General features: G+C 31.6%; 2 protein-coding genes and 1 pseudogene across 3 annotated transcripts in view; all 3 read left to right on the forward strand.

Annotated features, from left to right (window-relative positions):
- Positions 1–1116, forward strand: part of LOC118182178 (potassium voltage-gated channel protein eag-like) — a 569898-nt gene extending 568782 nt beyond the window's left edge. The window contains exon 8 of the mRNA XM_085806948.1: positions 911–1116. Coding sequence (XP_085663074.1) covers positions 911–1116 — 206 coding nt within the window. The remainder of the gene's footprint in view (positions 1–910) is intronic.
- A 996-nt stretch (positions 1117–2112) lies between these two features.
- Positions 2113–5457, forward strand: LOC146993149 (potassium voltage-gated channel protein eag pseudogene; annotated as a pseudogene). The gene is made up of 3 exons (XR_015038717.1): positions 2113–2361; positions 4604–4800; positions 5419–5457. The product of XR_015038717.1 is annotated as a potassium voltage-gated channel protein eag pseudogene (transcript).
- A 231-nt stretch (positions 5458–5688) lies between these two features.
- Positions 5689–14711, forward strand: LOC146993150 (uncharacterized). The gene is made up of 3 exons (XM_085808154.1): positions 5689–5694; positions 9916–10158; positions 13223–14711. The coding sequence occupies exons 1-3, from the start codon at positions 5689–5691 to the stop codon at positions 14069–14071; spliced, it is 1098 nt and encodes a 365-aa protein (XP_085664280.1). The 3' UTR covers positions 14072–14711.
- Positions 14712–17725: the final 3014 nt, after the last annotated feature.

Here is a 17725-nt window from a genome sequence, read left to right on the forward strand (position 1 = left end):
TACCTGAAGCTGCTTCTTTATAATTTGCAGAACAATTATATTACGCTTTACATATGTCGTGCTGAAGATTGCATGCCATTCTGTTTATTTTGTTGCAAATGATGCAAAAGTGTGACATAGCTTTCAAATCAAGCACTCTGTCAACGCTAATTGACAAAGCAGCAACACATACATTCAACGTCGAATACCCTCTGCGCCAAACTAAATACGAAATTAAGGGAAAAAACTAACACCAGATTCTTAAAATGTATTACAAAATATCTAAACTTAGTACGCAGGTTTATAATTTACAAAATCTTGATTATAAATAAAGTTTCTAAATAGGTATATCTATTTAAACGCTCACTTCCGGCCCAGAATATTGGAACTTCCGGTTCATTCAGTTACAGAAAAATGCTTATAACTTCAGTTCTAATTAATCCATCAACAAGCAAAAACTTGTATTTGATAGCTAAAGATGTATTCTTTAAGATAATGTAATAAAGTAAAAATCGAAATTTTGACCGAAAATCGTCTTTTATACAAGGTCGGATACCTTAAAATACTATGCAGTTGTAGAAGTGAATTTAAATTGATTATAGGCATTATACAGTTGCGCAATTACTTCAGCCTCACAAATTTTCTTCGTTCAGATAGAAAGTAGTTATCACCATTTATATTTCTTTCTTTTTTGTACATCTAATATTGCAAAATGATAATAGCAATAACGTATAGTTTTCTATAATCACATATACAAAATACCTCTAGTATACAAAGCTCTTATGTAATGTTAAACTACTTCAAGATATCCAGTACTCAGAGATGTATCTACATAGAAAAGTTATTCATGTTTTTAAAATAGTTACGGAATTTTCAATGAGCATGCGATGTAAAACTTCAAATTTATTCATTCACTTTATCTCTTCCGTAGCACTTCTGTATGCCACTATTTTTGGACATGTGACAACCATCATTCAGCAAATGACATCGGTAACTGCAAGGTACCATGAAATGTTAAACAACGTGCGCGAGTTTATGAAGTTACATGAAGTTCCAAAAGCCCTTAGTGAACGAGTTATGGACTATGTGGTATCTACTTGGGCCATGAGCAAAGGCATAGATACAAAAAAGGTATAATAACTTTTTAAACATTTTGTCTGAGTTTAATTCATTTTATATAAGGTGTTGTTACATAAATGAAATAAGTTATTTGTTGTTACATAAGTTGTTAATCAGTAAGTTGTTACATAAGAAAATACACAGAAAATCATTGCGGATTGCACATAAAGTCACGGAAATTACTTTCAGGAAAAATATGTCATAAGGTGTGGTGTAGATACAATTCTTGGTATGGTTTAGTTTCTTAAAATTCAAAAGTACTTTGCGATGAAAAACACTGAGCTTCTGTAAAGATTTACTACATTTGGAAAACATAAATAAAACTAAGAGTTAAACTACATTTTACCTGCATCTTAAATAATGATTAAGCGTTTTTCGGAATTTCTAAAACATCACTACATTTGACTTAAATCTTCTTTAGATTTTAAGCTTATCTTTTAAGCATCATATGAATTAAGTCTGTTTACGTGAGACAGCATTTGTCCTCTGTAGCAGAAGTTAATACTAGTAAGAAAATAGATGGTCTTGAGCCAGAATGAGATGAGTTTTGCTTCTGTTAGTTATTATTGTCTGCGTAATTTGAACTTTTTTATACATGTGCTATTTACTAATTTTCTGAATGTTGTTAAACGGCTCTTAGATTTTATATCTTTTTTAATTCTTTTCATCTTAAATTTCTATGTTTTAAAATTTCCATTGTTTTAGTACGCATTTAATTTTCTGCACAACTAAATATCGAACAGAAATTGCTAACACCAGTTGATAACCACTTGGTACTAAAATAACTATCTATAAACTCAAGTGCACTCTGATAAATTTAAGTCAGTCAAGAACAGGGTCTCAAAGAGAAGAAAACATTCATTAATTCTCAAAGAGCATTCACAAGAAAAAGTTTAATCATGAAGTGTTAGTTTTCTGTCATTGGTATTCAGTATTATTCTCTGAATTGCTTAGTTGTTCCCCATAGTATTTTGCCAATGTTGAAAATTAATGCAACATCTTTTATATAGGTTTTAAGTTATTGCCCGAAAGACATGACTGCTGACATTTGTGTGCATCTGAACCGCAAAGTGTTTAACGAGCACCCTGCTTTCCGACTGGCGAGCGATGGTTGTTTGCGAGCCCTAGCAATGTACTTCACAATGGACCATAGTGCCCCTGGAGATTTACTGTACCACACTGGAGAGAGTATTGATACACTTTGCTTTGTCGTCAGTGGATCTCTGGAGGTCATCCAAGATGATGAAGTCGTCGCTATTCTCGGTATATGCTTGACATTCTTCTCGGTATATGCTTGACTATCGGTGTTTGACACTTAAAATTTTTTATGGTATACACATGTCAGGTTTAGGTTTCTGACATATTAAAGGAATGACATTTGTTTTGCAAACAACATCTTAGAAAACATGAAATGCAATCAAATATGTATGTTACTTATAATATTATGATATTACATAACATTCTTGACTTCTTTTTACCTATATATTTGAAATTAAGATGTGTTTATTTGAGAATTATTTCGTTAATTAAAGCATCCTTATTTCAAATAAGTATTAGCTTTTTTAAGGTAATGAAACTGATTTGTAGCCTGGAATAAGTTTCACCAGAAAAAAGAAAAGTTAGTCTTTCAAACAATTTGTTGCACACAAATTAACGCAACCGGTGATTCCAAAGTTAAAATAATTGGAGTTTATAATTAGCCTAGTAATGATTAATACAGCAAGGACTCAAAATTATTTTGATTTTGATAATAGAAACTAAAATGTGTAAAATTTTCATTGAGAAATATGAGTTATAAAAAAGTTTTTATTAAACTACCCAAAAGCTCATATGTATCTATTTGTCAGAAAACAGGCTATGGTGTGCTTCACCACGTATAGTACAAAAAATATACAATATACATCAAAATTACTTCATTTAAATCTTATTATAAGTTCGTCTATTTCGTATTACATTTAATTTCTTTTAAAACATCGTATAAATGCCTGGTTAAAGAATACATAAACTCTTTCAAAACTCGTTTTGGTACAGCACCACCTCAAACAGTATAGTATAGGCTGACATATTGACACGCCTTTAGGCTCACATTTGAATTCCGAACAAACCAGAGAATTTTGCCACTACAGAATCTTTTTCGAGTGAGAACACTTAAAATTTGCTTGTATGAAACGCCTTTCGAACTCGATGATAGTTAATCTCAATGGTAGCAATGATCAACTAATCTTTTGTTTGTTTTGTTGCTCTAAACATATCATTTAACACTCTGAGCGTTACGGGTTTAGCCTTGAAATTTCAAAGTTCCTCAAAATGTCATGAATAAGTGATATTTTCTTATTTAATTTAAAAATGACTCTTTCATTTTGTACCTTGATTTCTTTTCTTCCAATATACATCCAAACTGAAATCAGATACATTAAAAGCTAGCAGAAATTTTCATGTATAATGAATGTGGAAGGCAACCTTCTGTACGGAATTTTCCGGCCTTAAAGCTTCACTTCAATTGGCAAATCTGAGTTAAAAGCGTTAAGAGTTGAACTCCATTTTACCTACATCTTGTAATTATAAAACATTTTTCTGAATTTCTAAGCTATCAATACATTTGGCTTAAGCCATCTTTAGATTTTAAGCTACATTTATACTCAAGTGAATTAAGTCTGTTTACGTGAGACAGTTTTGTCCTTGGTAGCAGAAGTTAATACTAGTAAGACAATAGATGGTCCTAAGTAAAAGTGAGATGAGTTTTTCTTTTGTTAACTATTACTGTCTGTTTAATATGAACTTTTTTTATATATGTACTATTTACCAACTCTCGGGGTGTTGTTAAAGGGCTCTTAGATTTTATACCTTTGTGTTATTGCTCTAGCCCAGATCATTAAGAGTAGGAATTAGATCGTTGCTACAATTGACGTGTCTTAATCCATCTCGCGGTTGGTTGGGATGCTATGTATTAATCAAACAGCTTCCCGTTGTAATGCAACTTATATTAGAGTCTGCCAATTTGCTCACAGAAAAGAATATGTGAATTTTATGTTGTTTATGAGTTTATATAAACTAATTCTTTACTCAAAATATACATAACGCTGAACACAGACTCTTGAATAGTATGAAGTGATGTTTGTATTAAGAATGAATCATCAATAGGTTGTTTATTCGACTATTATCTAAATGTAATTACTTTTTATCTCAACTATGAGAATATACAGAAAACTTTTTCAGCTGATTAATCAGTACATAGCCTTATCAGTTTTAATATCATAAACTAGAAAAGTACGTTTTATCTCTGACTGCCCAGATACTTAATAATTATCCAAGGTATAAAATAAAAACTTAATTTTATCGTTACAACCATTCGTTCATAAGTATTTTACAAAATCTATTAATTCCAAACTAGAAGAATGTTGAATATAAATTAATCATTAGTGTAACTTAGAGAATCTTAATTTTGTTACTCAGTTAATATACTGTATTTTACTTTGCTTAACATTCTATTGTTTTAATTCCGAAGGTAAAGGGGATGTTTTCGGAGACTCCTTTTGGAAAGAGCCTTCTATAGGTCAGTCATGCGCAAATGTTAGAGCGCTTACATACTGTGATCTTCACGCCATCAAACGAGACAAACTACTTGAAGTGCTTAACTTTTATCATGCCTTTGCCAATTCTTTCTCAAGAAATCTTGTACTAACTTACAACCTCCGACACAGGGTGAGTATTAATTTATTTACGGAATTCAACTATGCAAGTACTATTTCTAAGGGCTTAAAAATATATAATTTAAAATTGCTGTTTAACTTATAAATTTCTTATCACTTAAGTTTCTAATTAAACTAAGTTCGCAATAGTATAACAAAATATAGCTATAGCCTAGCCTTTACTGGCATTAGTATCTTGAAATTTCCATCTGGATATATTACCTCTGACATCACGACAGCATACGTGAGAATCCGATAATTCCTCACATTCTCCCAAACCTAATACGTGGGTGACTAGCAAGAAGCACGAGACCCAGTCGATCATTTCCAGATGGTAATGAGTTATCGTCCGTCCCATTTAAGTACTAGAGCCACCCTAGAGCCATTAGGTTTTTTTCGAGCAGGAAACACGAAAACTCAGCCATGCCTTTACTGGAATTAAAATGTAGATGCTACTATTTACAGAGCACTCACGGGGAGATGATATAATTTAGGGTTTATAACTTTATATCTTAAAATCAAGAAAGTGAAAAGAAGTAATCTCAGCATATTACACTTAAATATTATACTAATATAAAAGCCTTGTGTATGCTGCTGTGACAATTTACTTCTTTTATAACATTGCTCGTAGTTGGATAGCAATGGCAAGGTTTCTTCACCAGTGTCATAATTATAATAATACAAATATTCTTATTAAACTGTGGCATCTTCAAATTTTCAGAACAAATTAGGGAAAATTTAAACAAAGGAAACTTAATGAATATTATCAATAGAGCACATCAACATCGATTTCTTAAATCACTTTGTGCCTTATAAGCGATAATCCTTAAATATTTCAGATTTAACTCTCAAAATGCACTTCGTACGTAATCACAGATAGTGAGTATCTAAGACTTAGAAAATGAGAGTAAAATGAAACAAATTTAATTTAGCAAAACTTTTATAAAACCAAAGTATAAAATAATGCATGCAGTGTAATTAACTATTCTGAAATTCGTGAATTCTAACCCTGAGTGTAGAGTATAAAAGCAAAAGTTAACATAGAAATAACAAACATAGAAAACATAACATAGAAATTTCTTTTCAAACAATTCCTTTTATACCCTAAAAAATATCTAGAAGATTTCTTTGAAAAATGAGGGTCTTAAAAATCTAAAGATGACTAAAATATATGGACTGGTTTGTGTTCAGCTGCCATCTACTATAAATAAAGAAGGTTCAGAGTAACCTATAGTAACCTATAAATCCTTTTTCATTCAATTTTTCTGTGCGTACAGAAGGAAAATTTTAGGTGTGTCCAGACCGGACACACTGTGTCGCAAATAGTTAAAGAATTCTTTTATACTAGTTTTGTAGCATTCCTTACACAAGTTCATGCAAAATGAATTACTACCAACTGTGCACTTGCATTTATAATATAATTTAAAACTGTAGTTAAACCTGTAATTTTTATAGGAGTTTCCAACTTTTCGGAAATTTGACTGTTATTGTACATTTAATTTTGTAATAACTACATTATATTATATTACTGTAATAAAATTTTGCGGAAAATCGCATGATTAATATAAATTAAAATTATTATGAACGGTCTTAAATAGCTTTGTCGATTTTTTTTGTTTGTTTTTGATTGATATTATACATGCAATTCGATTAATAATAAAAGACTATTGGATTTTGAATAAATAAATACTTTGTTTTAATTAAATTCGATGTCATATTATTTCATACACAAGTCTAAGCATTTTAAAATATAATTAAATGCCAAACAGTAAGTTTAATTCGAATAACATTATTTTTCGTAAAGCAGGCCTTATGTGTCTTATTTTTAAATCGTGTGTAAATATTACGTGTTTAAGTATTTCAGATATTAGATTTTTCTACCAAAATATACCGGGGTTTATTTTTTTAATAAAATAAAACTTTTTAATTACATTTAAAATTTTATTAATTATTTATCAAAACATACATAAGTAGTTATAATAAAAATGCAAAGGAAAAAGTTCCAGTTTATATTTATTTTCTGTCTGAAATCTAAATACTAATACTTGCAAAAAATTTCTCTTGGAACTTTTATAATTCAAACATATTGACAGCTAAATGTTAAATATTCTGGCTGATGTTTATTTCATAGAATTCTAACATATTGAATTAAATAATTTATATAAATTAAAGGCAAACAAATTACGAAAACTTTCCAAGTGGGGCAACATTTGAGAATAAATGGTGGCAACGTATTCTCTGCGTTACATTTATTTAATTTTTCATCGACGCATACAAAAAAATTCATATATTTGTATGTAAATAATTATAAACTTCCGTATTTCTAATGACGACTTTTAGCTGCAACACCCTCATGACGTTCCAATTTTTGTAATCATGAAAAAATTACTAGTAACTACTTTCATCACGAACGGTAAATACTCACTGGTCAGTCTGGTTCTTTTTTAGACTTATTAATTATTAGCTGTGGGAAAACAAACTGTTTGCAAATACACGTACTAGTAAAACCATTATTCTTATCGCACACGTACTAGTAATACCATCATTATCGCACATGTACTAGTAAAACCATTATTCTTATCGCAAAAATTTGTAATTTCATTGAACAAAGTTCCGATTTGATTTGATTTAGGTGAATTAAAATCCTCATATAATTCTTTGTTTGAATACCTTAACTGTTAGGGAGAATGTATGGTACGAAGAATAAATTTACGGCTTGAACCATAAAAGTGGACTGTTGCCAAAAACATATCATTACTATACAAATCTTTATAACCTTCATTTTCTTTTCGTTATTGTTAAGCTTCAGCATCCCTAACATTTTCTTCCAAATCATATTCTGCGTTTGCTTTTTCAGATACGCGTTTTAACCAAGCAATCTTCTCAGAAGCTATCGAAATTTTCTGGAATAAAAGAACCTTTCAAAGCTCACATGTTCTCGAGCAATGGAATTACAAGTCTATTAGAAATTAAGAGTTTTTCCAAAACTTTTGATGCATGATGCTATATACTTCAGTTTAAAAATGGAAAACTCTTCTTTGAAAACTTATGTATTATTTAAAAAAATGAACTAGAAATTACTGCAAAATAACTTTTGCATATATACAAAATATAAAAATAAAAGAACTCCTTTTCCAGAAAAATATCTTTTCTCGACTACTTATGATCTATATTAACTGTAAAAACTTATCCGTATCTATTAAACTCTAAAACCTAGAACAAGTTTTTTTATATAATATATTTTTCATTTAAGTATAATTCAACAGTAAATAATAAATATAGATTTAATTCTAAATTAATTAAATCTAAATTATTTCACGTGTAGGTATATTTTAATCTTAGACTTATTTATCTTACTATCTTAGCAATCGTGAATCTTATCTTATTGTCTATTGTTTTATCTCAGTAAATCTTCAGACACTTTCACTTGCGGACAAACTTGTAGCTGATAGATACAATGAACCTACACATGCATTTTCTACTTTTAAATCCTAAAGTTTCTAAATTGCACTTCTAGCGAAGTTTAATCTGAAACTTAACATTAAAAGTAATAAAGAGGCGGCTTGAAAATTTGAATGGCTTATTTTTCTTATTTAGTCCATAATATTCCAAATTTTAATGCTCAAATTCTGGTAAAGATATTGCAAATTTGTTTTACGGTATATCTTAAAAAATATTTTCCCTTTGTAAAGGAACCGCAGAGGCGTTTAATGAGTTAGAAAGTTCAAATTCAAATTTTAGTTTGCTTCATTATAAACTTGCAGTTTTGCTATCGTATTGTATTGTAGCTCAAAGTAAATGTAATAATGATGACGAACAAGACGAAATAACGCTGTTTAGACTTAAGACCTTTATCAATTCGTACTTCATAAGCAAAAAATATCTTTTCACTATAATAAATTTTACAACACACAAATGATGTCATCTTTGTAAGTAAAATCTAGAACTTACCACGAAATGGCGTGCATTAACATTAAAACTTACACTATTTCAATAAATAAAGAAAATTTTAAAATAAAAATCTTTCTACTAGATGAACTGCCTTTCAAAACATTATCAGGTTCAATGTTCCGTCTTACTTTCTTCGGGAACATGCAAGGACCTGACTCGGAACAGAGAGCTTACTAAAGCTATGTTCAATAACTGTGGGAAGTAGACAGGATACACAAGAAGGGTATACAAAACCCTTTATTTTTCTCTATTTACAATAACTTCCGTACTTCGGAATACAAAGACCCACTACTTGTGGTCTAAACGTAAAAATATAAAAATAAAACTAAACTCTAACTTTAAAATAATAAACGTGGAAGATTGGCCTTATATTAACAGGAAGCCGTATGTAGTACAGAGAACTATGAACACTACAATACGTTTAAAAATTATCAAGAGGATTAAACCTCTGGCCTGGAAGGCAACCAGCAACTGAGTAAAACTTCTAAAGTAAGCGGCCTGCTTCGATTAACTGCTTCCTCTCTTTCGCTTGGCAAAAAGCCACAACTTAAATACTTGGCGCTCGCCAGACAAACTTTGCATAAATACGTTAACGCTTATAATTCTGGCCGGAAGTAGAAAATAAGAAGTGATAGTAAAGATTTAAAATAAAATAAACGTTAGTAAAACTTAAGATCCTTACAACATGTTACTCGCTATCAAACAAGTAAAATGCTAGATGCATAATATGTCTATAAGCTTGACCATATACTTAATTCTAGAAATACGTATGTATAAAGGATTATGAGCTGGACTGCGAATTCTGTACTCCAGGTAAAGACTGTAAATCAGTAATCACTTTCGACGATATTTTAATATCTTAACAATGTGATATAGTTTGATATGTAATAAATCTTCTTTCTGTGCACTTTACTTCAATAGGCTTTCTCATTCTCGTTTCTAACCTTCTGTATTGCATTCTACGGCTCCAAATTAATGGCAAAAACATGAACATGTGATTATTACTAGGTTGATTTCTTAAGCTGCATAATTGCTTCCGAACACATCTCAGTTGTATCTGCTGCTAGTATGAACTGATTGATATGCAATGTTCAAAGTTTTATTCAGATATCTATTATCTATACCGATGTTAATTTTACTTATTTGTTGCATCTAAGACTTTCATTCATTTCTTTAGTTGATTTTCCGGAAGGTTTCTGACGTTAAACGGGAACGCGAGTTATCCGAAAGGAGAAAAGCGGATCCCGTACCGGATATCTCCCAGGATCACATTGTGCGGAAGCTGTTCTCAAAATTTAGGAAAAATGGAGGGGACTCTGGAAAGACCAGCAGCCCAAACCAAATTGCTGCTTTACCAGATGTGGAAAGAGGAGAAGCTCCGCCTCCTAGCCCTCCTCAACAAGATGGCCCAAGGTCCCCTGTAAGTACACATAAGTATTGCATACAAGTATCTTAAATCTATATTTGGAAACTATACATTTTAATCTCATATTTAAAACCTATAGCTTAAACTTATTTCATGACTTTCAGCTTTTAGATGAAAGAGTCTGTTTACAATAAATATTTGTTTAGAGCGCATTTAGTAAGCTTAAATTAGCACAATAGCAATTATCAAGTTTAAACTAATATCCTTATATTGATATTAATTTATTGTTGGGCTTATTATCCTACTTAACAACAGCAAAGGAACAACCGTATTTTTCTCAAGCAGCAGTATCAGTAAGCCCGCAGGCACTGGAACATCAGTGGAACAAAGTACTGTTATGCAAATTTTATCATCTATATAAAAGGAAATATGTTACGAACTGATAAACTTGTTTACTTTTTTCGAGATCACACCATACATTCCACTAAGCAATAGTTCCATTTACTACGTATATCAGCTGTAAAATACATGAGTATCATTTATCTGGATGAATATAATCATGAATGAGCAGTTTTTGTATAACTAGTTTTACTGAAGTTACGAAACTTAAATAAATAGCAATAAGCAATGTGTTTCTGGACAGCACTTTAAAAATAAAGCACTTAGCGCCTAAAAATGCAGCACTTTAAAAATAAAGTATTTCTGCCCATACTAAAACACTGTATTTTGTATTGCAAAGACGTCAGTAAAAATTAATTGATTTCAATAATATTTTTTTTTCTTAGAGAGGGGATGTCGCTATAGGAAGATTATCTGTCATTACATAATTAGCATAATTCAGTACAGAATTTTTTTAAGTTTGCTTTTATGAATGATATACATAAATAAAGTATTCACTTTCTTATATTATACGTAGGATCACTATAAAAAGGTGTAACTTTCTAAAGAAAACAATACATGTTTATACATTGCACTTATATGAAATGATTTGATGTCAAACAGCTTAATAAATTTGGCAGCTCTCATTTGAATTCAAATCACAAATGAAATAAAATCCCAATACTTTTAATATGTGATCCACCATCATCCAGAATCTTTCCCAGCATCGGCATAAATGTTTCATTACCTTAGCTAGTGCCTCAGAGTAACTTGAATTACACAATTGTAGTATAAACATCTTTCTAAGTGGAAAGTTTCGTCCTAGGCGAAAAAACAGATTCCTAAATCGGAGGCTCTTTTCGAAAAGCATCATCATTGTTATAAATGCAAAGCGTGAATGGAAATCAAAAATCCTTTGATCAAATCAAAACTTGTACCAGAAATTTTAAATTACCGTTGTCAGTGTTACCATTTTTTTTTTGCGTCTACATTTGACAGAGATCTTTCTTCCTCGTTTAAATTATTTATGTTGCAATTTGAATTGATAAAGAAATTTAGTCAACTGATCTACATGAAATAAAAATACGTAAATTCAGTACTTAAACTATATAAATTTAGATTGTCAGACGTCAAGATATCTGCTATGCCTTGATATCAATTCATATAAATCAAACTAAAAGAAATACTTCTGGGTAATATTTTTCATTTTCCCAAAAAGGCATTCTAAAGTTTGTTTGTTGTGAAATAGATTCAAAATACTTCTATATTATTGTATTGTACTATAATTTACAAGACTATGCAAAGTTTGGGAGCATTTGATTTTAATGATGAGCAGAAATGCAATGTTTTCAAGATTGTATTAATATCCTTCAAGAATTTCTTAGTCATGTTTACAGCTTTGGGAAATTTCTTACCCTTCATAAAACTATCTTTTATTGAATGCAGATTCGAAAGTGGTAACAGAACGCCAAGCTACTTCAAAGATCAAGAAAAAAGATTAAGGAAAAAAAAAACTTAATTTCTGCTTTTCATAAGCTTTCACAAGAGACCTTAAGTTTCACTGTGGCAGGTGAGAAACATTTGGGCGTACCAAATTTTCAATCTTAACTTTGGAAGCAAAGACTAAGTCTTTGCAATAAAATTGCATTTAGCTCTATGTATTAATGTAACTCATCAGGCTTATGAAACATTTAAAATCAGGTAATGAATCTATGAATTATTGATTCAGAGTTAACTACCTCATCAAAAGATATTTCTTGAAATCCTGATAACATGTTCAGGTGCTTTTATTTACGCAAAATCCTGTAGTTGTCATTAGAAGTCAGCATCGAACTCTCGAGTGACGCCAAACAATAGTTTCCAAGATCGCGGATAACGGCCGATTGAGTTTTCTGTGATGTTTCTTTGAGGAAAAGACTTTAGTGGAAACATACTTTGGTACAATATACGCTAATTGCAAACAAACTATTCACAGACTGTGTCAGCAACTGAAAGCCACTGGCTCTAGTTTGGAGAAAAATCGACGGCACTCATTAAGTGTTCGCACGCCTGAAAATGACAAGTCTTTCTTTTTTCACTCAGTGATTCATGCAAGATGGAGAAGTTCCCCGAAACTCAAAATGGGAGACATTTTTTCTCGCATATTCCGAATATTAATCCATAAGATTTTTATATGAATTCTGAAAGGTAAAGTAATCGAAAGGAAGCTTCCAAATGTAGCGAAACTCAAGACTCTTATCGTGCGGTTGTGCCGTGCAGTATCGGAAGACTTTTACCGGAATTTTGTGACAAATGCAAAGATTCTCATGCAAGAGGCTGTGAAACATAATGGTGGACACATTTACCTCACTTTTGAATTCTGATAAAACACTCACTTTTGATGCTCACATAGCTAACTATGCATTCAATTTGCAATATTTCCATGATAAATAAATGAACAAAACAGTCAATATGACATTTCATGCATCACACTGCACATTCAAAAGGCGCGAGTTCTCTAAAGAAATAAAACAACAGTCATTTTAATCTTAAGAATGTTATATTAAATTTTTCTTGAAAGAGTTATTATTTAAAATGTTAAGTGACCAATCTGTTTCCCATAATTGATTGATGACACGCCACTGACATTTACTTCAGATATATTTCTGCTGTTCTGAAATTATAAATTATTATTTTACTTCTCAGTGCTTGTTGTCCGTGCTTCATACTTTAATTCTTAATTTTGTATTTATAAAAGCAGGTTCCTGAAGAAGAAGCAAGAGAAAATCAAAATGGTCCACAAAGTTTGATGGGTTTTGATTCTTCTCTTCTTCGCTCAAACAACTTAGGAAACAAAAATGAAGTTACTTTCTTCCATAAGTCAGCAGACCTAACCGTTGAAAAACAACCGGACGCTTACAGCGAATCGGATCAACGGCAGCGTGGCCTTCTCTCTAAAGGTATTTCTTCCAAGTGGCCCAAGACAACTCAACCTGAGACTATCACTACTGGGCACGAAACAACATCTACCCAAATCAAAGAAGAGGAGAGCTTGGACTCTCGAGCTGAAGTCCAGCCTCTAGGAGGGAAGTCTTTTCCGACATCCGATCTTGAGAAACCAGTTGGTGCCAAGGATAAAACAGCGGAATCTACCGAAGGTGAACTCCAACTTCTAACAAGTGGAGTTACAGGAGGCGAGTACCAGCAGATTGTTTCCAGCCTAATGGACATGCGAGTGGACTTGAAACTCGAAATCCAGAGACTGAATCTCAAAGTTTCTAGGATAGATGAACATCTTGTGGAGCTAGTGAAAAAGATGCCAAGACTTCCTACTAAAGCAGATGTAGAACGGACTTCTGACGGTCGGCCAGATTCACACCGACGCGGGAGTGATCATTCTAAACATACTTGTAGCAAAGGGGGTAAAAGGGAATCTCATGTGGCCCCATCCAAAAAGAAGGGTTCAAAATCTAAAAGCTGGACGTCATCCAAATCATCCCCACCCCCTGCGCCATCGCGTGCATCTCCTAATGACTCGGCCGTCAGGGCCATGCTCGAGAACGAAATCGAAGAGCTCCAACGAGAATCGCTTCCAAACGAAACACAATAAGAGCACAATTTGACAGACAAGTGGCCTTTCTTGTCTCTATAGGATCATCTGTTTCACTAGTCATTATAACTTCATTTTAGTAGGTTTGGTTTCAGTCTTCTAAAAGGCTGAGTTGTTTGAGGCTGTTTTGCTCAGACGGACAACAAATTGTTATTCTATGAAAGCAAAAATATTCCTTTTTATTACTTGTTATGCCGTTACATGTCAACTTGTTGGGAGCGGCTGAAAATAAAAATCACGGTCTCCATTTTTTGGTGCTACGCCAATTATAATAATGTTCAGTGATTTAGAAGGTTATATTTGGATCTTTATTTATTCTGTTAAAAGCCTTCATTCCCGGGGTAAGTTAACATGTACAGTGAAGATTATTTATATATTGTATATAAACTATATTTCTAAGCTGATGATACATTATAAGTTACGCCTATACAAATATGATCACTTTGCTCTTTTCAGAATGCATTTCGTTATTATAAAACATTTCCCATGCATTCTACAATACCTCTTTTTTAAAATACTGGTTGATTTGCTCAACTTCCTTTATTTAAGTGTTTATCTAATTTGCATATTTTTTAAAAAAATTTAATTGCTTTAAGCATAACATTTCTGAAAGGGCACTTTCTGACCATAGAGTCGAGCAGAAATGTGTTTAGCCTTTTATCATCACAATACATATAAATATAATTTAAAGGTTCAAGTTCAAACGTTTTTCGTACTTTCAGACTTTTATAAAACATCTTCTTCTCTAAAATATACAATAAGTTAGGCACTTTAAATTGGATATCATATACTGAATTCATAAAATTTGCGACATATATCAATTAAAACCCAAAGTCTGAAAATCTCTCAGATTAATTCATACGTGTACAAATCTTTTCAATAAAACTTTTTACTGAAAGTGTAAGGTAAGTTAGAATCTCAGTGATATTTCAGTAACACATATCTCCAAAACATAGCCGGAAAGTTGCATTAATTTTGCAACTTTAGTTTTTTTCGAACCATTTTAATAGTAATTTCAATTATTTTCCGAAAAAGGTCCAAGGAAAATCAGTTTGTAAACAATTTCTAAAGAGAATTTTTATAAATTTGAAAGACACTCACTAGCTTTTCACTTTAAAATTAAAATGTAGAAATTGTAATTGAGACACAATTATTTCCACCTTGGTTATTTATTGATCAGGATGTTAAGCTGATAATAATTTTTTAATGATGCAATAGTTAATGGTAAACTAGAATCTAAATTTCATTAAAGTATAAATTTTTTAAAATTTGAATTTTGTAGAGATTTGTAAAAACTCTCAATCCTCTAAAAGTTCAAATTTCGAATTTTTTCATAGGCTTTTATTTTTTGTATAATTCGTAACTAAATGAGCTAAACGGAGTGCTTAAATGAAATTCTGGCAGTGTTTTGTTCACGTAGTCCATCGATTAAAATATACCACGATTTCTCAACACTAATACATGTATATTTCTAGTCTTTGCAATTTTTAGCGATGTGCCCATATTGTTGCCATTATAGCATCTTCTGTATCCGAAGAATAATTTAATTGCGCACTTAATCCACGTAATACTCTTCTCTTCAGCAATTTTAACTTGACACCTTGGCGTAATAATAAACCCTCTACGGATAATGTTTGAATTCTGTCTGTTTTTTATTGCACGGAATATTTCCTTTCGCATACGCAATTATTCTTTAAAGCATTGGCTAGGTTCTTCAGATTTTCTTCTAAACAAATAGTTTCACCCAAGATCCCAACTTAAACCCAGTGTCTCTATTTCTTCTTTTAATAGTCTTTCGGTGTCTAGCATCAGTTTCGTCTGGTTTAATATATTTAAGTTCTTCACAGATGTCTATACTTTCCTTTAAATATTTGATTACAATTTTGTTGTATCCGTACTCAAGGTTGTAATATCATCTTGATATGAATAGTTCTCGTAGGCTCCTAGGTTGATGATCTTGTTAAGAAATGTTTCTTTCACGTCAATAATTTCATGTTTTATATCCTGAATTTTCTGTATCCTGTAATATGCGCTTTTCGCAAGTGCAGTTCAAAATCTGCTTATTATTCGTTTCTCCTTTGAAAGACTGTAAAGTGTCTTTAATTTCACGATTGCAGTCTCTCTATTTCTAATTCTTTTTCCCTCATTATGTCAGCCTTGATGAATTGGGAATTCTGATTAGAAGCTAAGTAAGGAATAGTTCCTAAATACTCAATGGCACTGTCAAGGCAAGATTTAGTTTTTTTGTTTTCAACTGATCCGCTATATTCTGAATTTTCTAACTAATGTCATAATGGTATTTCTAATATTAGTTACATAAGCCAAATCTCCTTCATCACATATTGTGACTGAGTAAAGTCTTTTCCACAGTATTCGCTGTAACGGTACTCAATACCTCTTTACCAGATACCATAAATCAATTGATTTAATCAATCAGCACTTCAAGCGCTCTAAAGATAAATTTTAAAACATTAAAAGCTATAAAATCTGAATATCAAACATTTAAGCGCAAATATTAAAAACGAATCAAACTTCAATAAACCGACAATGGACAGAAAAGCTATGTGTAGTAGAGCCCCGAAGAAAATTCCAGCTCACAGTCCACAGGCTAGAAAGTTTAAAACGTGGTGCATCAACTCAACGGGTAAGGAGTTTCTTGGTGACGGTGCTCTTGAATTTGAAAAACCTCTTCATATTAGGGCAAACTCATGATACAGGCAATGCACTTAAATCGCATGTTTACCGGATATTTCATATTTCTGCCAAATTTTAAGAATCCAATAAAACCGTCAGTGGGCAGAAAGGCTCTTTGTAGTAGATCTCTGAAGAAAACTCCAACCCAGAGTCAACAGGCTGAAAGTTTTAAAGCATGGTGCACCACTCCACCCGGCAAGGAGTTTCTTGACCATGGTGCTCTTGAATCTGAAAAATTACGTTAGGGCTAATTCACGACACACGCAGTACATTTAAATCACACGTTTAATATTTCTAACAAATTAAAAGATTTTGATAAATAATAACTAATTATCAAAAATAACAAAATGTTTATGCAACTATACGTAAATAAAAACCAAAACAGTGAGAGCTCACCGATTGCGCTGTTGCATCTACCGTGAAGGTAGCAGCTTATCCTGTACTTTTTTAATAGGATTCCTTCTTATTTTTCAGAATAATTAGTTAACTATTCGTTGTCAAAGGTTTTCTATAACTCGATCTAAACAAGACTATACTAGTTACGGAACTTTTCTAAACCACATGTGTGATAGATCAGTATTTTTTAATTCGTAAGTTTATCTACTCTGTTCGAAATATTTTTGAGGCAATCTGCTTCTTTTAAGTGATACTATCTTTCAGTTATAGTATGTTTCTTTAAAGTTAAAACTTTTGTTGCTTGTAATGTAATCAAGTACTATCTCATTTATATTTAAATTTATTTTCGAAATTCAACTCTTTTAAAGTAAGCACACATTTTTTGGCTTTCAGAAGTTCCAAATATTTTTACTATTCACTGCCCTGTAATGCACATGCGGTACATTTCTTACATTCTATGCCACATTTTTCTACATATATTTTTCACTTTCATTGTGTAATAAAACTGTAAATTGTTATCTTAGATTCTTAGTTAATGATGAAAATTTATTATGCTAATCTATA

The sequence above is a fragment of the Stegodyphus dumicola genome, chromosome X1, assembly GCF_044657685.1.
Source record: "Stegodyphus dumicola isolate Sdum_Otavi_A_Nest chromosome X1, ASM4465768v1".
Classification (NCBI taxonomy): domain Eukaryota; kingdom Metazoa; phylum Arthropoda; class Arachnida; order Araneae; family Eresidae; genus Stegodyphus; species Stegodyphus dumicola.